This window comes from Uranotaenia lowii, chromosome 1 (assembly GCF_029784155.1).
Source record: "Uranotaenia lowii strain MFRU-FL chromosome 1, ASM2978415v1, whole genome shotgun sequence".
Taxonomy (NCBI): Eukaryota; Metazoa; Arthropoda; class Insecta; order Diptera; family Culicidae; genus Uranotaenia; species Uranotaenia lowii.
The window spans coordinates 112,112,415-112,130,058 of NC_073691.1; the positions used below are offsets into that span (position 1 = coordinate 112,112,415).

General features: G+C 39.7%; 1 protein-coding gene and 1 long non-coding RNA gene across 2 annotated transcripts in view; both read left to right on the forward strand.

Annotated features, from left to right (window-relative positions):
- The first annotated feature begins 6,349 nt into the window (after positions 1-6,349).
- LOC129738792 (uncharacterized) lies at positions 6,350-6,732 on the forward strand. The gene is made up of 3 exons (XR_008735641.1): positions 6,350-6,455; positions 6,525-6,597; positions 6,673-6,732. It is a non-coding gene; the product is annotated as an uncharacterized LOC129738792 (long non-coding RNA).
- A 7,357-nt stretch (positions 6,733-14,089) lies between these two features.
- Positions 14,090-17,644, forward strand: part of LOC129738784 (doublesex- and mab-3-related transcription factor dmd-4) — a 47,170-nt gene continuing 43,615 nt past the window's right edge. The window contains exon 1 of the mRNA XM_055730079.1: positions 14,090-14,451. Within this exon, the coding sequence (XP_055586054.1) occupies positions 14,125-14,451 (327 nt within the window). The 5' untranslated portion in view covers positions 14,090-14,124. The remainder of the gene's footprint in view (positions 14,452-17,644) is intronic.

The following is a 17,644-nucleotide window of genomic DNA, read 5'->3' on the forward strand; positions in this document are numbered from 1 at the left end:
TATTACCTTTCAGCAGTTACTGCAGCCAGTCCTACTACGCTTGAACAGCTAGTTCGGACGTGCAAGACCCAGGACAACATGAAGCTTCTGCTGGACAGGCAACAACGCATGTCAATTCCACACGAATCTCTGTTAGCACCAAAGCTGGCAACGCCGAAGAATCAACCGAAGCCGACGTTTAATCAGCGGTATTCCAAGGTGAGCGCGGTCGAGAAGAGCAGTTCAGGAGAAACAACAGCAACGTCCAGACAACCAAAAGAAGCAGCTCAGCCGGACGACGGAGAGTATTGGTACGGAAAGATGGAGGAACTGACGGAACAGATCAATGCTATCAAAACATTCGTAGATCATCGATTTCAAAGAACAGCCAATAGACAGAATCAACCGTTCATGAACCACCAGCAGCAACCACCGTACGCTCAACACACGCAACAGTTACAGCAACTACAACACCCGCAGCAAACGCAGCAGCAACGGCTGCACACAACACAACAGCAGTGGCAGATGCAGAATAACTATCATCCAACCAGACAGCAACAATTCCAGTCAAATCATCAATCTGTTGACCATCAAGTACAGTTGCAGCAGCAATCTTGGCTTAATCCGGAGCAGAACCAACAACGCAGGCAAAGCAAAGCACGTCAACCATCTGCACAAAATACGCTTGAGGAGCAAAGATCCAGAATGGTTTGTTGGAATTGCGAAGAAGCAGGTCACCGGTTCGTCGATTGTGACAAGGAGCAGACTTACTACTTCTGTCATGGCTGTGGTAAAAAAGGATTTACTATACGCAACTGCACGTCCTGTCGCTCCAATGCGGGAAACTACAGAGCGGGGAATCATCAGTAGAGGGAGATGATTCAACAAACCCAAGCAACACTCTTATTGAAACCCTGATATTGACACAACTCAACTCGATCATCATCAATCCCGGACAAGACAACAGGCCGCATGCAGTCATTGGAGTTCTAGGTAAAGAACTGAAAGCTTTATTGGACAGCGGAGCCACTTGCTCACTGCTAGGCGGCAGCAACGTGAAAATTGTAGACGAACTAGGGCTACGGAAAGGAAACGCTAAAGGAGGAATACAAACAGCTGATGGGACGTGTCATAAAGTTGTCAGCTTCGTTCGCCTTCCCATAGCCTACAATAACAGAAATGAAACCCTTCCAGTGCTGTTAGTCCCGTCGATTCCAGATTGTGTAATACTGGGCATGGACTTCTGGAACACCTTTGGTGTTAAGGCCGTGTGTTGCACACTGGAAACCATAACTACGCTAGCAGAGGTAGAAGATCCACTAGAAGAACTCGCTACGAAGACACTATCGGATGAAGAGCAGAGACGGTTAGATTTGGTTGTGCAGCAATTTCCTAAAGCAGAAGACGGCGAGTTAGGCCGAACACAGCTATATGAGCATCGCATTGACGTTGGAGACGCACCACCGAAGAAACAAAGGCACTACCCAATGTCAAAATACGTGCTGGAGGAGGTGAACAAGGAGATCGATAGGATGTTGGCCATGAACGTCATCGAGGAGGCCATGTTCTCCCCTTGGAACAACCCACTCGTCGCTGTAAAGAAGAAAAACGGGAAATGTCGTGTCTGCTTGGACGCCCGCCACCTGAATAGCGTGATGGTTAACGAAGGTTATCCGATTCCCCAAATTTCGTCAATCATCAACAACTTAAGCGGTTGCACATACATCTCGACCATCGATTTAAAGGACGCATTTTGGCAGCTTCCATTGCATCCAGACTCTCGTCCACTAACCGCATTCACAGTACCCTCTCGCGGTCATTTCCAGTTTCGCGTTGTTCCTTTCGGTTTATGTACGGCGAGTCAAGCGTTGGCGAGAGTAATGACGCACATCTTCGCCGACATGAAACCACACGTATTTCACTATCTCGATGATATCGTGGTTTGTTCAAAAGACTTCGGGGAGCATCTGAAGACATTGGAGGAGGTCGCTCGAAGACTGAGAATCGCGAACCTAACAATATCCAAGGAAAAGTCGATGTTTTGCCGGAAGGAGATCAGATACTTAGGATACGTCTTGAACGAGCAGGGTTGGAAAGTTGACGATGAAAAAGTAGCATGCATAGTAAAGTTCCCGGTCCCGACTCAGCGAAAGGAGTTGCAGCGTTTTTTGGGCCTCTGTAATTGGTACCGTCGCTTCATCCATAACTTCGCCAAGCTTGCAGCACCACTTACGGAACTTACCAGGACCAAGGTTAAATTTCGCTGGACCAAGGAAGCAGAAGAGGCATTTTTGAAGCTGAAGTCGATGTTAGTCTCCGCACCGATTCTTGCCATGCCGGACTATTCCAAGCCGTTCGCGATTGCGTGTGATGCCAGCGATGTCGCTATTGGAGCTGTGCTCACCCAAGAGATTGACGACGAGGAACACCCGATATGCTACTTCTCACAAAAGTTGTCAGCATCGGAGAGGAAGTATTCGACAACAGAACGGGAATGTTTGGCGGTGATAAGGTCAATAGAGAAGTTTCGCTGTTACGTGGAAGGAGTTCGGTTCATCGTACATTGCGATCACGCTGCGTTGAGTTATTTAAAATCTATGAAGAACCCAACTGCACTCCTTAGTCGCTGGATTCTACGTCTAAACGCCTTCGACTTTGAAATCCGATATCGAAAGGGCACAATCAACGTTGTTCCGGATGCCTTGTCGAGAGCAGTCGCCACAATTACACTCTCCAAGGACGAAACGAAGGACACTTGGTACACCAAGCTTGTTAAGCATGTGGAAAAAGAGCCGGATAAGTATCCAGATTTCCGGACGATCGACGATGAACTCTATAAGAACTGTCGCTGTCGTGACGAGGCGGGATTGGTGACACACAGATGGAAGAAAGTTATTCCACTTGAAAGTCGGCAGGAGGTAATCAAAAGGTTCCACGATTCCACTACAGGAGCTCACCTGGGATTCTACAAGACGTTGAAGAAAATCCAAACCCACTTCTATTGGTCCAAAATGCAGGACGATGTCAGCCGTTTTGTTCGAAGTTGTGACACTTGTAAAGCTAGCAAGGCGCCGAACACGAAGATGATGCCACAGATGGGCAACGCCAAACCAGCCAAAGTTCCATGGGAGCTGATTTCGGTGGACTTCGTGGGCCCTCTGACACGCTCGAAGCAGGGAAACACCGTGATGTTCGTCGTAGTGGACTGGATAACAAAGTACGTGGTAGTGCAGCCCATGAAAGCAGCAGATTCAGCTCGGATGGTACGCTTTATGGAAGAGCAGGTGTTCTTAAAGTTCTCCCGTCCCAGGATCATTCTTTCCGACAATGGCAAGCAGTTCGAGTCAGCCGCATTCAAATCGTTACTGGCACGTCACAAGATCATCAACATGCGAACTGCCTTCTACTGTCCTCAAGTGAACAACGCCGAGCGTACCAATCGAGTCCTGATCACATGCATCCGCTCGCTGATAGACGAAGATCATCGCTGCTGGGATGAGAATCTACCGGCGATCACCGCAGCGATCAACAGCGCGAAGCACGAAGTTACTGGAGTCAGCCCGCACTTCGCGAATTTCGGCCGTGATTTGATTCTTCACACTGATCTCTACGCACAACAACACTTGAACGCCTCGGATGATCCAAAGATCACACAGGATCTACGACTATCAGGAATCAAGCGTATCCAAGAGTTTATCACGAAGAGGATCAAGAAAGGTCACGAAGACTCAAAGCAGCGATACAACTTAAGGAAGCGGACGGTAGATTTCAAGGCTGGTGATGTAGTCTGGAGAAGGAAGTTCAACCTGTCATCGAAAGCAGATCATGTCAACCAAAAGCTGAATCCGAAGTTCGTGCCAGCAGTTATTCGAAATGTGCTAGGTGCGAATCTGTATGAGTTAGAAGATGTCTCGAGCGGGAAACGCGGACGCTATCACGCGAAAGACATCAAAGCAGATTAAATTTCAAGCTATGTAAGCAACAACGCTGACCACAAGCTCACTCGGAGCACAAAACACGAAATGGAGAAGGCTGAAGGACCAACATCATCTTTGAAACCTCGCCCCCAACAACTCGGAGCAAATTTGCAGAATTCTTCTATTCAAACAACTCAACGGAACACAGCTGATGCTAATTCGTCGCTAGCACACCGACGAACACAACGAAGTAGGCGTTTATGAAGGAGACAACGGCCTTGCGTAGGACCAGCGTCGGCTGGATGGACTCTAAGAACTCTGCCAGGAAGTTCGTCAGAATTTGGAGAGGGCCGGCAACCTTGCGTGGGATTGTCGCCACTTATTGTCCAGAAGGCAATCCTGTCATCGTGAAGCAGCGTAGCAGCGCTGGGGATAGTAGCACTGGTGAGCCACCGTAGCCAGGCGCTACACACCATCGCAGAGGACCTACCCAGGTTCGGGATATTGGAATGTTCGGAAGGTCTAGTACAGCAGCTCCAAATACCACGTCGCTGCAATTGAAAGGATTGTCAGGACATCAGAAAAAGGAATCAGCACCACGGAACACAGTTATGCGAAGAAGTTGTGAGGAGTAGACATCATGACGGCCGCTACTACCATATCGACTCTCTCTCGCTAACTGTCGAAAGCCACACGCCCATAAAATCAAGCTATGTACACACGGCAAAGCCGGTCAACAACGAGCAAAGCTCCAAAAACAACATCCAAGGTGTGACGAGTAACAACAATCTCTCAACCAACTCTCCACCTGAAAATGTTAAAGAATAGCACAGCCATGCTAACGCAGCAATCAACCAAGCTTGATAGAACAAAGCACAAGTATCAAGAACATACATCCGTTTTCAGACCGTGACAAACTGACAACTCAACGAAGACCCAATCATCAACCTATGACGAACTGAAGGAAACTCCAAGGCCAAAGCCAGCCCCTTCAGGCTCGGGATATTGGAATACGGGAAATTCAAGTACAGTAGCTCCAAACACCAAGTCGCTGCTACGGAACGAGTATCAGGACTTCAAAACGGGCGAAAGAGTTGGGCACCTACGGAGTCTTGCGCAGAAGTTGTGAGGGGTAGACATTATGACGGTCGCTACTTCCATATCGACTCTCGCAAACTGCCGAAAGCATCACGCACTAACAACGCAAGCTATGTGAACACGGCCATGCCTGTCAACAACGAGTTATCTCCAAACAACAACGTCGACGGTGAGATGAGCAACAAATTTTCTGCAACTACCTCTCCACCGGAGAATGATTGAATCCACCACAATACAACCCATGGGAAAACCAAGCTTGACGATGAGAAATAAGAGCAAAGACGAATCCGTTCTCAGATCGTGATAAACTGATCACACAGCTATGAACAAACTACCAACTTTCGACCAACTCAAGAAAACACTGAAGAGGAAAATACCGTTCGCCAGACGAGATAAACTGCGCACATAGAAAACGACAGCTAAAACCAACACTTAGCACCTGTAAATAGAACAAATGCAGCACTTATAAGTACCTTTTGCTATCAATAACATTTACCTATCTACTAAGAATTAGTTAACATTAGTCTAACTCGTAGTGATTCCTGGGGATCAGCAAGAAAATTCAAAAGGAACGCGAATTGGAGGCGCGGTAAAACCTCTATACTGGGCTCTTGTTGGTTTAGGAGACTAAATCCTCCTTTGCCTGGGGTCACTACGAACTTTGTAAATAAAACCATCATTCTTCGTTGCTAATAGATGTAAACAGTCACAGTGTCGTTCAGTTTAGTCATCTCTGTTCGATCTGAAACTTTCTTCATAAGAAAAGACACTTGATCGTTTCTGCGTGTTTGCTACAGCAGGAGTTTCGATAGTAGAAGCAATCTTGAGATTTTGGTCGGTGACGTCTGTCACGAATGGGTGGCGCAAACTTGATCACCATTTACCAGGATACGCTGGTGCAACTTTGGTTAATTTAGAATTTACGCTTCGTACGATGAGCTCAGCTTCTGGTGCGCCTTTAGGGCCACGCAACTAAGTCTAATAGGATATAAGTATCTTGAGATCTGCTCAAGTTTCAGATCATTTGCATCTCCGACCATTTTCTTGACAAGTTGTAATTTTTTTCATGAGACCACTTACATAGTCTCATGAAAAAAATTTTCTGTTGTGGCAATGCTGTGTTACGGTTCAATTTAAACTTGGTTTACTTTAAATGAAAACCAATTCGGAATAAATAATGTGTTCATTAAAATTTCAAAAAATGCAGTCAAACCCAAAAGTTGTTATAGTTTACTCTCAGTGCAGCCGATTGGGCAAACAAAACAGAACAAGAATACAACCCTGCTATTGCCAACCAAACAAAACAAAAAAAGGAAAAGAAAAAACGACCAAACGAAAATCGTCATTAGTGGTTCCGGCATCTTCCAACGTGCTTCGCTCGTGCCAGCAGTCATCGAGCAGAGAAAAACGCTGCTAAAGCCGCAGCAAGCCGGTGAGAAAACGGCCAGCAGACAAATTCTGGTGAGTGCAAAAGGTGCGAATCAAGATTCCCAACAGAATAATTAATTCCGTGTTCTCCTATCACACCAGCTCACGACGCTCGCGGCACAAGGAGAACGGAAAAAGCCACTTGAAAAGGGAACCAACCAGCAGACAATTTCGGGTGAGTGTCGAATGTGACAAATAATGAAAAAGGAAGATTCCCAAATATTGATTCCGTGTTTTCAAATCCCAACAGCTCGAAACGCTCGCGGCACTCGAAGGCGGAGCTAACCTGTACGGAAAACACGGAAAAGGCACAGCACAAAGAAGCCCCTAACAAAAGGGTAAGCATCCGGAAGAACACGTGAAAAGCTCCTACTAATGGCATGCTGCCTTAGGGCTTCTTTTTTCTTCTTTGTCCTTTTTGTTTTCTTCTTTCCTCAAGGGAAATTGGTTACGGCACAACAGCACGCCTGAGCGAGGGCACGCGGAAGTGCAACTTCTGGTTTTTTGCCCCAACAATCAACGGGCTTTCCTGGTCTCCATCCAAGGATTCATAGTTAGAACCACAACACCTGTAGATTCCAGAAGGGCGGTGCCTGGGACTCTACTAGGTCAGCTCTGACCTCTTTCCTGCCATCTTGTGACAAAATTGTATCGCGAGCTACGACATCAGTGGATTCTTGGCGAGCGGCGACTCGCACACTACAGAATCATTCGAGGTGCCCGCCCCGCTTCGCTGTCAGGTCGTCGGTGAGCCAAAATACCAACGGTTTCCAGGAGGACGGAGTCTGGGGTCCAAGGAGGCAACATTTTGGTCCATTTTGGTCCGATCAAGGTAAGGTTTCCGGTGTACCATCACGCCAGCAGCATCCAGAGGGGCGTGGGTCCAACTTGGTTTCTCCGAAGCCAATTGTCTTGTCACGGTCGCCATACCTGCCCTGTCAGTGGATGAAAGAACACCGAGGCAACATTGACGAGAACTCAAGGCGGTGTCCGGGAGTTCGTTCCGGATTCATCAATTCAGCGATGGACGAACAAGAATGCCGCGGAATTGTAGTTCGAAAGTGCGATCCTCGGAAGTCCATCTACCAAATCCGTCTCTGCGTCAGTGAAGCGACATCTGGTGTCAGGATGACCAACTAGGATGATTCGGCAACCAGGCTTTTCGAGCCTTTCAACAAGACATTGAGTGAGTAGACAACTTTGAAACTGCAAAATTAAATAACACAATGGCTTGACAATACAAATTACGAAAATAAACACAAACAAATTTATGAATTGCTAATTTATTGAAAGTATTTGAAACTTCCTTTTGCTGGGTTCAACTGAGCTAGCCTGGCAGGAAGAAGAAAACTTCACATCTTCTTCCAAAGCCAATATTCAATTTTACAAATCTTTTCATCTGGTATATTTGTTTCTATAATACTGTTGTTTCTGCGATATACCTTCTTAAATGTTTGCTAGACAATATCCCTTATATTCAGAAAAATTGTAAAAATTAGTTTCAACAGAACCAGAAAGTACTGCAATTAGTGGTTTTATACGAAATGGCGTTCACGCATCAAACATTAATCAACAACTATACATTTCCATACGGTTTCATTAGATTTTTCATTAAAATCAAATTTTGCTGCAAGTTACCCCTTTTTCTAAATATAGTAAAAATGGCATGTTTTTATAAAACTAAACATATCTGGAAAAACAAATAATTTATCTCATCACGTCAATTTGATGTCCCACCAAACTTAAAGCTTTTGATGCATAAGAGGTATGATTTTCTCTGGACGTAAGTTTTTTAAAAGCCATTGAAGTCGAAAAGTGTTGCATGTTGGCCCAATTGACGGTATGCGTCTAACTACCTATATTTAAATCATCACCGTACCCTTCTAGTAAAATATAGACTTGTATATAACGGTGAATGAATATAATGTTTCTTGCAATGTAATACAAAAAATGATCTCACCCATGTTTTTCTTTCATCCTTCACATTTAGGAACCACATTTCCAGGAGACCTGATGTAGGTATCCCATTGCAATTCAAACGATTCGGAGCAGATATCTTTAGATTCATTTAAACGTATAAACATTCGGATCAATTAAAACACATCACGATTTCTGCCTAATCGATCGAGGCTTTCTACAATTAATATATTTAGGGGAGAACTGTACAAGACGCACCAGTTAAGCATAATCGCTATTTACAGCGATACCCATCATCTATGAACCAAATTGAAAGTTCACGACGATTGAGTGATCACATTTACATCTTATAAAAAAGAAATAATATGTTAAAAACACGATTTTGGTAACATTTTTGTGAAAATCTTAAACAGCCAGAAAACAAGCCGCGGGGTATAACGCCAAAACTAGTGGACAGAACGCATCATACCGGATGGGTGGTGAGAAATGGAACAATGGTAATACGGAATATAGTAATTCAAACATCAAATTTTTTATTACATGTTCATCTTATTTTTGCAAACTAACCATACTTTGGCAAAAAATCATTTATTATTGCTAAATTTAACGAAAATTTTGCTGTTCAAAATTCACTTTTTATATCCTTATAGGTAAAACGCCTTAAGGTAGGCAACGAAATTCAATTTCTTGACTGATATCGCGGCAAACATGGCGGCAGATAATTTTTTCGAGTCAAATATTGGTGCACCTTTTTAACTACAACAAGGACGAAATTTGTTATAACTATGCATTCTTATCTTAATTTGGGAGTCAGCAAATAAAAAGAAAGACATTTTGTTTCGACATTTCTGTACCAACACGTGAAAAGGATCTATCTCCAAAAGTAAACAAAAACCATTTTCAGTACCTCGCGATAGGCCAACATTTGCACTACTTAACGGTAAAACCCTTTTGAGAAAATAATATTCCGTTACATTAAAAACTCGATTTGAGTTACATTCTAAAGCCAGAACTGCCAGAACTTGGATATACACCCTTTACTCCGGAACCATTTTTCGCTACTACTCCGCAAACAAACTCAAAATAATCAATTTAACTCTTTATTCAACATAAAAACATAGTTGGAAATGAATGCGAGCTTGAAATTAAAGCTAAAATTAAGAAAATAGCAAAGGGTGTATAAACAGGTTAGATAAAATGTTACCTGAAGTAGGATCTATCTACGATAGCGCGTTATTTTTTCATGAAAATTGATATTCCTCTATTCTAACATAAAGAGAATGCTTCTAAAAATCGTTTGTCTTTCAAAAAAATCAAAAATTTCAAATGAGGTTTAATTAGCGATTTGAAATAGGTTGAATTTTTTTCAAACGCGTTTTTCTCGATACGCCATCATGGATATATATCCTTTTTGTGTGTTGGTAAATATTTGACACTTTATTCAACGTAAAAACATAGTTGCAAATGAACGCGAGCTTAAAACTAAAGCTAGAAATGAGAAAATAGCAAAGGGTGTATAAACAAGGGAGATAAAATATTACGTGAGTTAGGTTCTATCTACGATAGCGCGTTGTTTTTTTCATGAAAATTGATATTTCTCTATTCTAACATATAGAGGATGCTTCTAAAAATCGTTTTTCTTTTATAAACATTTAAAATTTCAAGTAATTTTTAATTAGCGATTTAAAATAGGTTGTAATTTTTTCAAACGCATTTTTCTCGATTTGCCAAATATGGAGATAGATCCTTTTCACGTGTTTGTACAGATTTGGTTTTTCTCAAAAGTTAACAGCATTCAAAATTTGAGCCTAAAATACGTGGTTTTGCGCATTCTGCCCCAATTTTGATGTAATTAATTTTAGTAAAAATTTGTGGGAAGTTAGTGAAATATGATAAAATACTAATAGTCATTCGAAAGTGAATACGAGTGTTATAACGAAAAGCTGCAGTTGGATCAGATAGCGCATACTGGTTTACCATAAAACCTTATATGTCAACCATAAAAAATAACAAGTTTTAGGCAGAGTCTATTAATCCTTCTGTTTCTAAGAATTAAAGTCGTTTTTGTGAGCTTTTCATCTAAAAAATGATGAAAAAGCTCATTTGCTACAATAAATATGAAGAAAAACACCATTCGGAGCCAAAGGTTATTGTATTTTTGAGAAAAAATGGCATGGACCATTTTACCTCGCTGGTGCGTCTTGTACAGTTCTCCCCTATGTATGTTACTTCTAAACAATAAGCTCTTCCACTTCTAAACTTCTAAACAATAAGCTCTTCCACTTCCACACGAGAATTAAACTTAAATTCTATGTGCAAACACTCCGTTTCTGCATATACCGGTTTGCAATTTTTTTTTATGAAATAACACTTACTCTAGGCTTGCCAGATACTTTCAGAAAAAAGCGGGACATTTCACGAAAAAAGCGGGACACAGCCGAAAAATGCGGGACATCTTAGAAATTATCTAAAAAAATGCTTAATTGCGTAGCCAAACTTATTCGTACACAAAAGTTGTTAATAGAAAGTACACAAAGTTTTTGTTACGCGGGTTGAATTGCTCAGTTTTTTTTTTCTTAAATATATCTTAAATAAGGTTATGATCTATAACCTTATTTGCTTCATAACAAAGTTATTTACATTGCATTGGTGGGAGAAAAACGTTAAACTGAATCCGAATCTTACTGTAATGCTAAGATCATTAGAGTTATTTAGTATTGTCTTTTATAAACTATTAAAAATGCTACTTATTTTGAGGTAAAGACGTATTTGAAAGATTTTATATGTTGAACTAATGGATTTAAATTAAGGCTAAAGCTCGATTTTTACTAGTGTAGGTCAGTGAACTTTTTAAAAAATTTCCAAGAAAAAAAGCGAGACATTTTGAGGAAAAAGCGGGACGGCGGTACATTCAACAAAAAAGCGCGACATGTCCCGCTTTTGCGGGACGGATGGCAACCCTAACTTACTCCCCTCTAAATTTTCGGAAATTTCGGTGGACACTTCTGCACTTATTTTCAGCATTCACTTCAAGCCATTTCTGTTAATTCTTGGCTGTTTTACGTACTGAAATTAAAAAATTTGTAAAATTTTCGTGAACGGGCAGAAAAGAATTGCAGCGCTACTGTAATTACACCACTAAAATCGGTTTAAAATTTCCTTTCTGATGAATATAAATTTATTGCGGAAATCTTGAAAATCTGAGTAATAGCCAATTGACAAAAAGTTCGGAAAGCTACCTTTGAAAATTCGTTCTTTTTTCAAAATTTGATGTGACCTCATCAATTTTGACGATTCATTGATTGAAAAGTATGGTTTTTACACAACTTTTTTACACTGTTTTTGTTTATGATCTTGAAAAAATTCAAAAATATATATGTGCAACGTATAGCTTCAAACTCCATCTTTTTTGGACACTAAGTGATTTTTTTAGCATTCCGTTCCGTAGCTGATCTACATATGTATATTCGTAGTATATTCGGCTGAGGATCTGTGGAAAATGCAAATCGATAAGTGGTACATAATGATTGGCACATGCTACCGTTTTCCTTCCATAGCGCTTTCAAAGGGTTTTCGAAGTTGATACCCAGTTTTGGTTCGATCTGGAACCGTCTCAATATGCGAAAACAGTAAAGGGGAGTGATAAAAAGTCAAAAACTTTGTTTTCTTGCAGAAGGTAGACTATCTGATAAACTTGTCATAACTTCGATAAAATAGTATAATTTTATGTTATTTTGTAAGTTAAGCCCCACGTTATGAAAAACGTCAACAACAGCTTTTATTTAGAAGCACGGTGACACATTGTGTGCAATACAGATGGCGAATATGATGCGGAAACATTTTGGCCAATAAACTTATTCATTAGATGGTTTGTACGGTTCTCCCATCGGTTGCAAGGTCCAGCCCATGTCTGTGTGGCTTGCTCTTCGAATTGCTTGTCAGGCTTCCACGGCCGATCGGTCGTTGAGAGAAGGCATCCAACCTTCAGAGGCCTACATTGGTTGGCATCCACTTCGCTTGCAATAGTCTCTCCAGATTGAAAAACAAAAAAAAAACAAAACATCTTACCTGTCGACAACTTATGGGATTCGAACCCAAAAACTTTCTTGCCGAAACCGGGAATCAAATTCAGTATACACCTGGGTTAACAGACTTGGGCCAGCCTATTCGCTAGACCACATCAGCGCTATATGGCTGTCAGTGGAAACACCGTCATCGATGCATAGCTCAAAAAACTTGGCAAATAGCAAAAAACAGGATTTGTAATTGTTTGAATAGTGCAACATGAAATTTTCACATTTTTTTACAGTAGAGGGCTAAGGGAGCAAATTATTTTGCACCCAATCGATGACAAAATAGTCGTTAGGTGAAAGTAGAATTATTAACAGATTCTGGTACATATTTAGTCTCATTAATCAATACAATATTTGAAACACGTTTGTGGCCGTTCCACAAACATAATTTCAAGTTGATTAGATTCGGAACCCGCACTTTCCCCGTACATAGACGTAATTTTGGATCACCACCGCATTGCCTTCACCAGACAAATCAAACACGATTATCGCCGAGACGCCATCAAAAGCAAATAAACATTCATATGGGAATCGGATTATAGGTATTGATTGACCTGCTGCTGCTCAGAGAAAACATAGACGCCATCCATAGGGGATAACACCACTGAGTTCAGACGAAAAAAAAATGAACTGAATGATTAAAGACTAACAGTTTTCGAAGTTACTTTGCGGTTTATCTAACAACAGCTAGTTACACATTATATGTACATTCTCGAAAACATGTGTTCTTTACCGATCAACCGGTGTAATCAAAACAATCTGTAAAACAAATAAGCACGGACCATCTTTTCCCACGTTTATTATTATGCCGCAATGTATGTACCTAGATTTTTTTTTTCTAATGGAGGCACCTAAGAGCAGGAGTAGTTTTAAATCAATTTTCCATATTCCATCAACAAATATTGAAATAGAGAGTTTAGTTTCAGTCTAGTCATCTAGCGATAATTCATGTGAAAAATGACAGTAATGTCCCACTGATTTTTTTTGTTCAATCTCTCTCTTCATAATCAATTCCTAATTAATTTAATAGATTAAAAGCTTTTATTTTTATACCTTTACAATACCCTTTATATTTTATACTCTCGGAATGTTTTGTTTTTCTTTTTATTCATGTTTCTTCTACAGTGAATCGATTCTATGATATATGTATCAATGAGTTTTAAGATAACAGTACTAAAACTTAATGATATTTTTTAGACCTTTTTTTTGTTTCTTTTAGTCTTTTATGTTTATATCCATTTATGTTTATACTGTTATCGAATTATTTTCTTCTTACTTCGCTTATTTTTTCGCATGTACATAATTTCTTGCTTTTCTTTTTCCTTCCTAGCAACGTCATTAAATGTTTTGCTATAATTTAACTGAATATAGCTCCAAAGTTATGTACATCATACATTCAGCAGTACATGAACTATGTGTATCTCATTTCTTCTCTGGGATGAACCCGATTCAATTGAAACAACATGTGGAACTAAATACAGATGTCAATATTGGTATAAGAAAAAAAACTCTTTCACGAAAATGGATATTTATTTTAGGGATGCTACCACAGCCCGAGATATATTGTATTTTTCCGTTTTCCTTCGGCTTGCAGCATCACCCACAGGAAGAAGGTGCTGCTGGGCAACCAAGTGGAAAATTCTGTCCTACCTCAGTCGTAGATTAGCGTCGGACAGATTCGGAAGTCGGGAAGATAAACGGATTCAAGGAGAATGCTCTCGATGGCAAATTTTCTCAAATGTGGTGATGGCACAGAGTTGGATAGCAGTGAATGCAGTGGTAATAAAAATGATCCTACCAGTAGTGTGACCGCGGTTGGAAAACCGTTGAGTGCGATTGTGAGTTCTAGTTTAATATCTGGAAAATCTGGAAGTACTGTTTGCAGTTCACAAACCTCTCGTATACCGAAGTGTGCTCGATGCCGCAATCATGGAATGATTTCCGGTCTTCGTGGTCACAAGAAAAATTGCACCTACAGGAATTGTCGCTGTCCGAAATGCGAATTGATTTTATCGCGACAAAAAATAATGGCAGCTCAGGTTCGTTCACAGTATAGTTTGATAACATGAAACGTTTTGCAAAACTAGCTATCATCGCAAAAAAATCATTTGCAACCCAATCCCTAATGTACAATCTTGTGGAATCTCTTTTAACTTACTTATATTTCAATCACAAAAATCTCTCTCATAGAAAGAAGACGTTCTCTATGTACATCAATAATTATAAATATCATAAATTGAATTTGGATCGCTCAATTTTTTTTTAGAATTGTAATGCATTTTTCATATTTTAGAAGGATGTGAAACATTTTCTGTAGTACAGCATGATAGTCGAATTTTGTTGGATTGGAGAATTTCAAAAGTCTTGTGTAGTTACTAGCTACAAATAAAGTTTTTAAAGTCCAATCTCCTAGAGCAAGTTCACTGGTGTTGGGAAAAAGTGGTAGAAATTTTGACATTTTGAAAATTTTACCATGCAAAAATGTTTTCAAGATCTTGGGGCGTTGTATTTTTCTACAACACTGTTTCTATTTCAGCCGTATGTGATAGAAATATTGCTATTTTTGCATCACAGCATGCGAAAATACAACACGTGTTGTAAAAAAAACTAGAAGGCCACAGATCTTGAAAATGGTTTTGCATGGCAAAATTTTCGAAATGTGCCGTAAGTATCAAAATTTCTACCACTTTTTCCCAACACCAGTGAACTTGCTCTAAGTATGCTGTGAGTAAAAAAGGTCCGCACACATCAACATTCAAACAATAAAAAATGTACTTCTAATGCAAAATTGGTTTAATATACCCGTTCGTCAATTATATTCGATTTAAGATTTTTTTCCTGTTGGATTCCTACCACTGCGACTAGATGTAAGATCTCTTGTGGTTTTAATTTTAGGATAATGAGTCCACTTAACTGTGTTAAAACTATGTCAGAAAATACTGAGCAGTTTTTGAAAAGAGTTGTAAACGTTAAAGATAAAGATTCATGCCGGAACCAAACAAAATCAACAACTCTTCTTCAATGTAAAGTCATGGTCAATTTGATAAAACTTGCTAACCTGTTAAATGGAAAGCTTTCTTAAAGACTTAAAAAAAAGTTTTTATAATGATCGTTTTCGAGAAACAAAATTGGTAACTCACTCCCTGATCGCTAGTTTTTTAAAACGAACACAAACACACACAGGATCTCAATGAAATTTGATGTTTCTTCGAAGAGATTTTTTTTTACTTAACTCTAAGCGTACAACTTTCGAGGATCTGATGGCAAGCATTTTTATAAATGCTAAACCCGCCATCCACAGAAAGTATAGGGGAGAGTGGGGTAACGTGGGCCATGGCCGCTCTAAATATCTCAGCTGTGTGTTGAGATGAAAATCCCACTCCAACTGTCATCGTCGTCGCTTTGCGTAAACATGTTTTTCTATATGTTGTTGACTTATATACGTATCATATGCTTCTTTTATTTAACTGGCCTGGAAAAATGTACTTACTACATAATTAAACAAGCACCCGCAAAATTGCATCCGTGGGAGACCTAAACTACAAAACAAAAATATGCTCATACGCTTATGATCTTAGTTTTGTCATGTTCTTTCGCGTGGAAAAGAAATTTTTGATGAAACATCAATAAGTCACACAAACGCAAACAATTTGTAAATCATTGCTTGTGGGGAATCGTGGGCCACATTTTGTGGGGTATCTTGGGCCACCTCTATTTCGGTGTTTTTATACACATTCATAACTTAAAATACGTTATTACTATATGTAATATAGTCTTATGCCAAATTAAGATTTATGAAAAATGTTTTGTCCATCTTTTCTTATGCAATAGAGACGAATATAAAATTCTTTATATGGAATTTTGCCGAAACTTTCGCGAGCCTGATTTTAGGAACTATTCGATCATACACAACACTCTTTTTCATTTCCTCATCTGAAATTGCTTTAAAATAAATAAATAATTCAAGAAATTTCAGTTTTGGGTCAACTCAAAAACTTTGCACGTTATCTATTTGGTGACCCACGTTTCTCCACTGTTTAAAAAAAAAAACTTTTTTTAAAACAGTCTAAACTCACGAAATTAATGCATTTAAAAAATAATAAAAATGCCTTATGATACATTTAAAAAGTAGAAAACCTTCCCATTTATTTTTTTTAATCTTTTTTAATAACGAAGTTATGATATAAAGTAAAAGAGTGGTCCATGATACCCCACTCTCCCCTACTAAATATGCCATGACCGGGGTTCGATCTCGTGTCCATTGGCTTAGAAGACTTGAAAGCTATCCTCTACGCCATGGGCTGCGGCAAGTTTAGTTTAATCTATATGCAGTTAAGTTTTTTTTTAAATAGAAGGTCAATTTTGGGATGGATGGAGATAGTGGATGGAGTTTTTTTTAAATAGAAGGTCAATTTAGAGATGGAGGAGATACTAGATGATTGCCTACAAACGTAAAGTAAACGGCCTACTTGATCAATATTTTACACTAGCTGACCCGGTGTGCTTTGCTACACCTTTCAAAATCGAATGATATTTTCAGAATTTACTCAAATTTTTATTGTTTTGTTGGCATTTGGCATTATTTTAAATCAAATTATAACATTACTAGCTGATCCCGTACGAACTTCGTTTCGCTTTAAATCATTGGTACGTAAAAATGAGTTTAGAAAATGAATTCGAAACATTCTTTCGACAATTTTGGGGAAAAAATTCAACAGTGTTTAAAGTCGCTACTATTACTATTACTTGAAATTCAAATTAAACAGTTGATTAGCTTTTTATTAAAATTGATGTGAGAGAGTTTTCTTCTCGATCGATTGCAAAATCTAGACATTATGGCAGAAACATGTACTATTTGTTTATGTGCACGACTCTTTTGCTTGACCTTCACACTTAACAATTAACTGCCTCCAACAAAATTATTGCACAAAACACTGAACATTCGATGAAACCCTCTTTTTCTGTCCCAAGGCCCGAAATTCGATAATTGAAACCAATTTTACGTTCCTCAAAACTCCCTTGTGCCATTTTTTCTTTTCAAATTATATGTAAAATAACGTCAGGAACTTGAAAACAGTGAACAGTGAATATAGACTCCCCTTTCGCCGAGTCAATTGCTCATAGTTTATAACCCTCATCTGAACATTTTCATCTCAATCCGATGCATGATCACGACAATATCGCAAAAACAGTGAGCAACTAACATGGACGGCCTTTTTTTTGACCACGATT